This window comes from Solanum pennellii, chromosome 4 (assembly GCF_001406875.1).
Source record: "Solanum pennellii chromosome 4, SPENNV200".
Lineage (NCBI taxonomy): Eukaryota > Viridiplantae > Streptophyta > Magnoliopsida > Solanales > Solanaceae > Solanum > Solanum pennellii.
Window position 1 is genome coordinate 19,754,929 of NC_028640.1, and position 11,310 is coordinate 19,766,238.

At 36.6% G+C, this 11,310-nt stretch overlaps 1 protein-coding gene across 1 annotated transcript; it reads right to left on the reverse strand.

The window, feature by feature from the left end:
- Positions 1-10,138: 10,138 nt before the first annotated feature.
- LOC107016563 (uncharacterized mitochondrial protein AtMg00810-like) lies at positions 10,139-11,066 on the reverse strand. The gene is made up of 3 exons (XM_015216995.1): positions 10,975-11,066; positions 10,800-10,814; positions 10,139-10,721 (listed from the first exon to the last, which is right to left on the reverse strand). Exons 1-3 carry the CDS (start codon positions 11,064-11,066, stop codon positions 10,139-10,141), a joined length of 690 nt encoding a protein of 229 aa, XP_015072481.1.
- Between the last annotated feature and the right edge of the window lie 244 nt (positions 11,067-11,310).

The following is an 11,310-nucleotide window of genomic DNA, read 5'->3' on the forward strand; positions in this document are numbered from 1 at the left end:
CATAATAATATACAATGAAGCCTTGTGTACCCTATGGTAAGGTCAACACTAGTGCAGTAGTCAACCTAGTTTTCAATTCCCATAAGCTTTTCTCAAAAGCTTCAGACAATTGAAACTTAACTATTTTCTGAGTCAACTTAGTCAACAGGGATGATTTAGATGAGAAACTCTTGACGAACCTCCTATAATAACCATCCATCCCAATAAACTCCTAATCTCAGTTAGAGACGCAGGTCTAGGAAATTCTGCACTTCCTAAATATTTCCAGTATCAACTTGAATCTCACATCAGAAACAATGTGGCCTAAGAATGCCAATGACTCAAGCCGAAATTCATACTTAGAGAACTTAGCATACAACTCTCTGTCCTTGAGAGTTTGAAGAACTACTCTAGGATGACTAGCATGATCCTTCTTATGCCTCAAATAGATTAGAATGTCATCTATGAATACGATAATAAACATACGTAGATAAGGCTTGAATACTCTGTTTATAAGATCCATAAATGCTGCAGGAGAATTACTTAAGCAAAAAGACTTAACCAGAAACTCATAATGACCATATGGGGTCGTAAAATCTATCTTAGGGATGTCAATTTCTCTTACCTTCAACTCATGATATCCTGATCTAAGGCCTGTCTTAGAAAAACAAGTGGCACCCTAAAGTTGATCAAAGAAATCATTAATTCTTGGAAGAGGATAATTATTGTTGATAGTAATCTTGTTCAACTGAGGGTAATCTATATATATACTAAGAGAACCATCTTTCTTCTTCACAAATAAGACAGGAGCACCCCAAGATGAGACACTTGGTCAAATGAAACCTTTCTCAAGAAGATCTTTCAACTACTTTTTTAACTCTTTTAACTCAGCTAGAACTACTTTGTATGGTATAATAGAGATAGGACGAGTATCACGAAGAATATCTATACCAAAGTTTATTCTCTCTCGGGAGGGACTTCGGGAAGATATTTTGGAAAGACCTCTCGAAACTCACTCACAACTAGAATGACTTAATATGTGGTGTCTCAACACTAGAGTCATTAACTTTGACTAAGTGAATGATGCACCCCTTGGAAACTAACTTTCTATCCTTAAGGTACGAAATAAAACCACCCGTAGGCACTACTAAACTAATTCTCAATTCTATAATAGGATCATTAGGAAACTATAACTTAATAACTCAAGTTCTACTGTCAACTAAGGCATAATATGCATGAATCCAATCCATACTTAGAATAACATCAAAATCTACCATGTCTAACTCGACGAAGTCAGCTATAGCGTCCTACTAATAGACATAAATGACATAATCACAGTAAACTATGTCAGCTAGAATAGACTCACCAATAAGTGTAGAAACACTAAAGGACTGAAGAAGTTGTTCAAGAATAATATCAAACCTCATGGTTATATGTGGAGTCAGAAAAGATAGACTCTCACCTGGATCTAGAAAAATATATACATAAAAAAATTGATTATATCAGTGACAACATCTAGTGAAATGTCTTGCTCATTTGACTAGTGATAGCATACATATGGTTTTCTCCTCCGTCTGTCCCAGAAATAGGTCCTCTAGGTGCAGCTCTGTCTGGCGGAGCCACTTAAGAAGATTGGGTTCCCCCTATTGCCACCAACTTGCCTATTCTTTAGGCACTCTCTCATGAAGTTACCATTCTGAACACACTTAAAACAACCAGTGGATCCATCACGACACACTCCTGAGTGGTTCCTACCACACTTAGCACATGCAGAAGTCCCATTACTTTCTTATACCACACTACCCTGAGATTGTGCAGGTCTAGCTATGAAATTCTGTGAATTATGATCGGTTCACATTACTCTTTTGCTATACGGACTCATTCCTAGTCGTCTTAGCTTTATTGTTTCAGAACTCTTCTCTATCTCTCAGCTTATCTTCATCAACCTGTTGCACATGGATCATCAACCTCACTATGTCAATGTCCCCTATAAACATAACTTTCTTTCCCTCTTTTTTTGATAGACAAGACAACCCAGAAACAAACAAACTCATCTTGCTCCTCATATCAACAACCATTTCAGGAGCATAGTAGGAAAATTGAGTGAAATTGAGGTTGTACTCATGCACACTCATAGATTCTTGCTTAAGATTGAGGAATTCTCTTACTTTTTCCTCTCTTATCTCATGGGAAATAAATTCCCTATAAAGGCACCATCGAACACATCCCAACTCACAATTGATGCACACTCAGTTGTACTCTTTTTACATTGGTAGAATAACACCTAGAAACACCCTTCAGTATGTGTACAACTAGTTCTACTCGCTCACTATCAACAACATGCATAACCTCAAAGACCTTCTATAAATCTTCAAAAAAAATCTTTGAATCCTCATTGACTTTTGATCTGGTGAAGTCTAGATGATTTTTTTAAGAACTTAAGGATCATGAATGTATCAACCACATCCTATCACTCCTCTCTCTGCTGACCATCTTGGTTGGAAACTACTTGACTCAACATTCGGATCACATCGCGAAACTCATCATTTGTGACCTATCCTTGGGGTAGCACTTCAGGTGCATTGGGACTTCTTGATCCTGTGGATTGACATTCCTTTTAGAAGGACGAAATTAGACAGCTCTTCATGGAGGCATGATCTGAACGCGAAGGCAGGAATAGAAAGAAAATTTTGTCACGACCCGGATTCTAGAATCCGGATCGCAATCGATGCTGTTAACCTCTCAGAGGTCGCAGACGAGCCTCTTCTTAGCTTTCATCACATTCTTATAGTTAAATTTGCGGAATATTTAAAACTTCTAAAACATAATGAAGTATACATAGACTTCATTTAAAAGTTATATGGATTCATATACTATAAGCTCAAACTAATCAACTATCTACAATGGATTACGCAATTCAAAAGAATAAATCAACATATATCACAATAATTTTGCCAAAACGGCCTTAATATAAAGCTTCGAAATAAAAATATCTAAAAGAAAATCTAGGGACAATATCCTATAACTATGTCTAAATATTAGGCTATGAAGATAGACGTAGCATCCTCGAACTCAAGAGGACTTTTACCAAATGGTTTGGAGAAAGCTGAGTCCAAACCGCTGCAATGAGTCTTCAATATGCTCTCTGACCTTCACCTATAAAAATAGTAAATGTATAGGGTTAGTACACACTTGAACTAAGTATGGGTGTATGCACAAATACACATAAGGCTATGTATGATCAAGGAAAGCTCTTCCTAAACAACATGCCATTTCTAGAAAGTGAAGTCACTAGACTTTCCTAAATTGTTATTTGTGAATCGTGGTATGAATATGACGTATTTTAATATATTCAAAGCACACAAATCATATTCTATATGATCAAAATACGTTAGAATCATCAACGTATTCCAACCATGTAGGGATCTCGAATAGAAGATTTACTTGAAGGAGTCTTTACCGACTTAAAAAGGGGAAATCTTATGTTTGGAGGGTCTAGGGTTAAAATGGTCTTTTTCCAGGCTAAGGGTAGTATCGTAATTATCCAAAATATATAATTAATTATTTAATTAATAAGGTGGAGGGTCATTTTTTGGAGAGAGGGCCGAAATTGGGCACTTGAAGTGAAGTCTTGCTCCACCCAGGTTCGAACCTAGGTAAAAGCAATGAATTAAATTGTTTTTAATTTAAGTTGGTAAATTTATGTAATTAATTTATATTTACTATATATTAGATGATATAAAATAAAATTACATCAGATTTTTAATAATTAAATAAAAACCTTATGTGACTAAATCCTAAACTAGACTCATAATCCTAAGAGAACTCTTCTCTCCCACACTCATCTCTCTCTCACGTATTTATCACTCTTACTCACGATTCTCTTTCAAAAATAACTTCAAAATACAGTAGGTAAACCAAATTTCTTCACACTTGAATATTTCACAAAGAAAATATAAGAAAACAAACGAAATCAATGAGCTAGGCAAAGGGAAGTTTGTCCGTCGAGTTGGTGTTTACTTTGAAGGGATTTGGACGTGATTTTTGGAGAAGATTTTGGGCAGAAAGTCTAGGTTTGAATGTCATAAAAGGTATTGGTTTTCTTACTCTTGGTCCCTTTCCCAAGAGACCCTTAAGTCTCAGGTAAATCTACTCGAAAACTATGGTTGTTCCCGTTCCTGTCGAACTCCTTGTCCCTAGTATCCCTATGATCTCAATGTGAAATAGGTTAGAGATCATGTTGTTGGTATGTTTTCTGGTATTTTAAGTTTGAAGTTTGATTTTCGTGATAATGTATTCTTGATTATGTGTTTGGAATTGTAAGCATGTTAAGTTATGTCAACCGAAAGTATGTGAAATTGTTTTTATGGTTGAATTTTATGTGCGAATGTTTGTGTAAATCATGAGGTGTAAAAGTTGTTAGGATCGAATTCACACACACACACTTGATGAATTAAGAACACAAGACCTTTCAAGAGAAAGATTATTTTTGGTTACAGAGAATAAATGGAGAATAAATAGTACAGCCTAAAATTTAGTGTATATAATAATCAGGCTCCACAACCTAACAAAAGTGTTGTAATGTTGCTGGATGAAATGGTAATTCTTGACTGAATATAATCATAAAAAGATTACACTTAAAGTTGCACCAAACGATCCTCGAAATGCCTTAAGAATTAACGTATGAACTGTTTCTTTAATTTGATGATCGTAATGTTAGATGGTTGATGGTGAACAATTACATATGTAATAGAATGTTTAGTAAGCATATTAGGAAACAAAAAGTTAGTAAGCATTTTAGGAAACAAAAAGTTTCAATTTTTCCGCTAAAATTAATCTAGATGAAGTAAGAATGACTTATGTAGGCTTTCTGCGATCTCTGAGAGGTCAACGACGCCGGTCTCGTCTGGGGTCTAGACTCCGGTCGTGACATCAATGATCCTTTGAGCCTATGTTTTACTTACAAGTGCAATGATTCATTGTTGTCTCATACCCACAATGAATGAAGTAAGTAGTTCAAGGACTAAGGAATGATTTCACTATCCTTCTAACAAGTCATTTGTTACATTCTGTATTCGTTGGGCAGGAACACTTCATAAGCTAGTCTCTATTGACTATGCCACTTATTTCATCATTTTCATATTATTGAAGTTATGAGGCATAGATTGGCCCTTACATTTTACTCCCATTTATTGGCATAATTTAAGAAGTCATTATAAGCCAATTTTATTTGGCTTTGCCCATTATTTGCTGAAAACTTTGTTGGTATCAACATAGACGATTGATATTCTTAAGCTCTTACTTTCATAGCTCACTTTGAACATACGTTCCATCTTCTTTTTTTCTTGCTTTTTTTGACACATCTTTAGAATTAAGATTATGAGATCTAACATGAAATCCAGTTTCTTCCCCACACCGAAAAGGGGTGATTCACCGAACAAAATGAATCTAGATCATGAGAACTAACATGAAATCTAGTGTCTGCCCCACACCGAAAAAAGGTGATTCGTCAGCTAAGGTGAATCCATGTCAAGTGCTTACTCCACACCAAAAAGGGTGGCTCACGGCTATAGTGAACTAAGAACATTCTTTTGAGCATTAACCGACTTAGATCATGTGAGATAAACATGAAATCCAGTGTCTTCCCCACACCGAAAAGAGGTGATGTCGCTGGCCATGGTGAGGTCGAAACATACCTAGCTCTCTTAGGTGGAAACTATAGGCTAGTTCCAATGTTGGCTAGACAAACACATATGGAGACTACTTATCCACCTCGGTGGTAGCCTCATCTCATGAGACTTACACGTGCAAGCACAAGCTCATAGCTAGTCTATCGGTGCTTTGCTCTCTTCATTTATCTTCTTATCTTTTAGACTTTACTAAAACATTATGGAAGCTTACTTCTAGATTAAGGTTTACTTATTCTATTGATGACTTATCATACTTTTCTTTACATTGATGAAATGTGAATTATTCTTACGTAACATCTTTGGTGTTAATGAGACTTGTCTCACACCTTCGAACACTCTTTTTCATGATATCTTAACATAGTATCTTAGGTGTAAGTGAGGCTTGTCTCGCTTTCTTTAACACCTCATTTTGGTCACTTTCTTAACTTAGACACATTTAATTATGTTCTTAACTTAGACACATTTAATTATGTTAGTACCTACCTTACTTGTTTACTTTCATTTGGTAGCTTCATATCATCGTTTATGGACGATGACAACTTCATTCAATGAGTTACATATGTTCATAGTTCATTTGTTTGGGACGTGTTGGGACTTGTTCCAATGATTGGCATGCCCTTGGTTATGGATTCATTGAATTTCCTTAGATTTACTTAAGTGGTTGTTACAATATTTTGGTTATATGTGATTGGCATAAAATTAGTATTGGCCTAAACAATTTGGAAATGGCTTCATAGCCAATTTATTGGCACAAGCCAAAGTTACATTGATTCATGCTAAATTTGGAGTACATTATTCATTAGACAAACTTTTAATTATTTAAAGATAACATTATACCCATTCCATTTAATAAATTGGCTAACAATGCATTGTTAGTTATTTTATTGGCATCACCCAAACATTCATTCAAGTATGATTTCATGTAGATCTTTTTAGCCAACCTTATAACATGGTTCAAGCATCACATTAGTAGCCATTTCAGACAGCCTTGTATGAACACTATAATGAACATAACATTTTCATAAAGTCACGCTTAACAGAAAATATACACATCACAACTGTAACATCTCAAGACTAGCATTTTCGGACACAAGTTGATGCAACATTGTTCTTTATATCACGTAAGGAACACTTAACATCATACCAGTACAATTTATAGGTTCATTCGACGTTTACAAATAAAGAACCCTACACATTAAGATCAGCCAGAACCACATACCAACAACATGATCAAGACTAATCTATATATCATTGAAATCGTGAACAAGGATACTAGGCAAAAGGACGTTCAACAAGAATCTTAGGAAACAACCCTAGTTTCGAGATTTCGTAGATTTAAGACGATGGAAAGTACTCTTGGAGAAATAATTCCAGGATAAAAACCCATACCTTATGTATAACGTAATCTACGAAGACCACCTTGAACGAAACCTTGAAAAACACCTTGAATTCACCTAAGAACGCCGATGAACTTTCTACCTTTTTGCTTACTATTTTAGCGTCGACTTTTCTAAGTGTTTGATTGTGAATTTTTAGGTTTAGGAATTGATATTGACTCATTCAACTAAGTCTAAATAAGTTATTAAATAGATTAATTAATTAATTACTAAAATGCCCCTCTTAGATTGATAGAAATAGGAAAACACAACACTTAGTCAAATCTGAAAATTTTTCTAAGAATTTCGTTTTTCCCCTTTTAAATTAATTAATTAAATGGCTAATTTAATTAATTAAGGGACCTAGGTTAATTACTAAAGTACCCCTAAATCATTGGAACCATAATTAACCCTTTTGGACCATCCTAGGTTAAGTACTAGAATGTTTCTTTAGTTGTACTAGGTTGGTGTAAGAATTTCGGTTTGACCCCTCTAGTTTAATCAATTAACTTGATAATTTAATTAATTAGGTAACCTAGGGTAATTACTAAAGCATCCTTAAGTTGTTAGGACCATAACCAACCCTTTGGACAATCCTAGGTTAGTTACTAGGTTGTCTCTTTAACTAGTTACTAGGTTAGTGTCACCCAATTAAGTCTTAAGTTGTCAGGTGTACTAGGTAATTTATTTTTGTTTGTCCTAGGTTAGTTAGTTAGTTAGGGCAGTAGGTTAGAGTCTATAATTAGTTAGATATCTAGGCCCCACATGGGTGAACCCATGTGCACGCCTTCCCCCAAACCAAATTCGGTTAGGTGGTCCCCTCTTGGCCGTTTCTCCCCCTTGTGCTTGCACATGGGTTGCTTGTACTTCCCTAACTAACTATTATTTATGGTTAATTTGGGAATGTTTACTTATTTTCCCAAGGATCCTCACTATGTCCTTAAGCACTTCTTAATCTACATGATCATTTTTAAATGGTCATGTGATATGGTACTAGGCTTGACACTTGGATGCCTAGTACCTAATGTGTTACTATTATGCAACTTGATTTTATCTTAGGGTTGTTAATGCAGGTACATTTTCCAAACAAGCTTACTAATGTTAGAAAATTGGCTAACACCCTTTTAAGCCAATATTTTCTACTATGCCCATAATTTTCTAATATGCCTAATATTTCTAAATATTGGGCACTGGGATGCCTATTTCCCCCAATACCTATTCTTATAATTTAATAGGCCCTTCACTATATGGTATATTTTTTGGAATATTACATTATCCCCCCCCCCCTTAGGAACATTCATCCACGAATGACATTACAAATCATCTTACATCAAGGAGGGTAATTTTTAAAAACATCATAACATACTTGAGACTTTACTCTTTCCGAATTTCTGATTCACACTTATTCTGGATAATGCATATTACTCAAGCTTATCTGAAGCTTCATATTTGAGATTGAGGAACTTCCTTCTCAATCGCACTTAACTTAATGCACATCACAACTCATGCAACACAAAAATCATGCTTACGCTATACAAAAACAGTAACTTGAATTCAAGCATGAACTCATTTTAATTCATATAGTGCATGTATAAGACACATGATTATGGTCTTAAAACATCAAAATCGGCTAATGAACTAAAACTTAGAGTTTCTTAAACAAAAACCAGACTTTGGAAGAGTATATCTTACCTCAAGAACTGAAAAAGTGAGGGTAACGGGATCTCATGTCGGCCTCGGCCTCCCATGTTGGTCCCTCAACAAGGTGGTTCCTCCATAATACCTTCACGGTGGCAACCTCCTTGTTCCTCAGCCGCTTCACTTGGCGATCTAATATTTCAACTGGAACCTCTTCATAAGAAAGGTTCTCATCAACTCCTAACCCCTCAACAGGAAGGATGGATGTTGCATCGCCTAAATACTTCTTAAGCATTGAAACGTGAAACACTAGATGAACAAAAGCCAAGTCTTGATGTAACTTTAGTTCATAGGCAACATTTCCTATTCGCTGCAAGATCTCATAAGGACCTACATGCCTCGAACTCAACTTACCTTTCTTACCAAACCTCATCACCCCTTTCATGGGTGATATCTTCAAGTAGACTTGATCACCCACCTCAAATTCAAGAGCTCTCTTTCTGTTGTCTGCATAGGATTTTTGACGACTGTAAGCAGTATCCAATCTATCCCTGATCATTCTCACCTTCTCCACAGCCTTATGTATGATATCTGGGCCAAGAATGGAAGACTCTCCTACCTCAAACCAGCCCACGGAGACCTACATCTCCTGCGCATTCTTCCTTTTCTGGTTCAAGTGCAGATTGAGCTGTAAAACAAACCAAATGTCCTTCCCGCAGGGGAAATGTAGGCTTTCATAGCAACCGATTCTAGCATATTAGTCATATAGTTCCTCAAAAGGTGTCATTCCAATGGTGGAATGATAGATATTATTATAGGAGAACTCAATCAGCGGCAAGTGATCATCCCAACTCCTCGTGAAGTCAATAACACATTCTCTCGGCATGTCTTCAAGGTTCTGGATAGTACGCTCTACTTGTCCATCCGTCTGGGGATGAAAAGCAGTATTGAGCTTCACCTGTGTACCCAAGCTCTTTTGGAAAGATCTCCAAAAATGAGAAGTGAATTGGGCTCCCCTATCCGAAATAATAGATAAAGGGATCCCATGCCACCTCACTATCTAGTCAATATACAGCTTGGCATAATCTTCGGCCCTGTAAGTAGACTTCACAGGTATGAAGTGTGCAGACTTAGTCATCCTATCAACATAACCTAAATAGAATCATGTAGTTTCCTAGTCCTGGGCAGACCAACCACAAAATCCATTATTAATAGCCTCCCGTTTCCATGTTGGGATCTCAATAGACTGGGTAAGGCCCCCAAGCTTAAGGTGCTTGGCCTTAACCTGTTGGCAATTGGGACACTCCTCCACAAACTTAGAGATATCTCTCTTCATACCTTCCCACCAATAGATCACCTTGAGATCAAGATACATTTTGCCACAGTAGTTTGTTTCTTATAAGCCCACGAGACACAATTCGAACCAAGAAATACACACAAACTTGTCATTGAGCTTCACGTGATAGGACAACCACCCCAATCTGCATCGATAAAACCAACTAAATTGAAAGAGGATTTTGCAGTGATGTGAAGGCCAAGTTGTGTAGTTCCTGCTAAGTAGTGAAGTACTCGCTTTACACCAGTCCAATGAGTGTCACAAGGGTGTTGCTTAAACTGGCAGAGGAGATTAACTTCATAGGCAAGTTCAGGCCGAGTGAGAGTTAAGTATTTCAGGGCACCAACTATACTTTGGAACTCAAAGGCATTTATAGGAGGACCTCCGGTATCATAAAGCTCATATTTTGTAGCAATAGGAGTATGAATAGGACCGGCACAAGTCATCTTAGTGTGTTCTAATATATCCATTGCATACTTGTGTTGGCTAAGCAATAAACCATCCAGGCAGCGTATAACTTCAATTTCAAGAAAGTAGTGGAGATCACCCATATCTTTCATAGCAAACTTGGAGTTTAGATTAGATACCAAAGCCTTTAGAAGGGAGATGCAACTTCCTGTAAGAACTATATCATCAACATAAAGAAGTAGCAAAATGGTGTCTTGAGAAGACATCCAAATGAAGAGAGAGGAGTTACACAGGCTGCAATGGAATTCCAGGTGTAGAAGATGGGTACTAAATTTGTGAAACCATGCTTTTGGAGCCTGTTTTAACTCTTACAAAGCCTTCTTCAACCTGCACACATGAGATGGAAATATAGAATCAACGAAACCCGGAGGTTGTTCCATGAAGACTGTTTCTGTGAGATCACCATGTAAAAATGCATTTTTCACATCAAGTTATTTAATTGGCCAGTGTAATGTTGTAGCAACAACAAGAGAAATACGATTTTTACCACTGGACTGAAGGTTTTGTCAAAATCAACTCCCTCAATTTGATTATAATTTTTGGCGGTGAGTCGAGCCTTGAACCTTTCCACTGAACCATCTACCTTTAATTTGGTTCTAAAAAACCATCGTGGGCCAACTATATTCATATTGGACTGACATGGAACAATCTGTCAAGTATAAGTAGTGTGAAGAGCATGAAATTCTTCGTGTATTGCTGCAAGCCACTGTTCTTTGGATAAAGCTTCTTTGTTGGTACGGGGTTCCTTTATGTCGGAGGTAATAGAAACATTTATGGATAGTGAGTGAAAGGTGGGGTTGGGTATACTATTTGTCTTAGCTCT

Bases quoted from the DNA above. Each gene is read 5' to 3' on its own strand.
- LOC107016563 (XM_015216995.1), bottom strand. From the start codon at position 11,066: ATGGTTCAGTGGAAAGGTTCAAGGCTCGACTCACCGCCAAAAATTATA.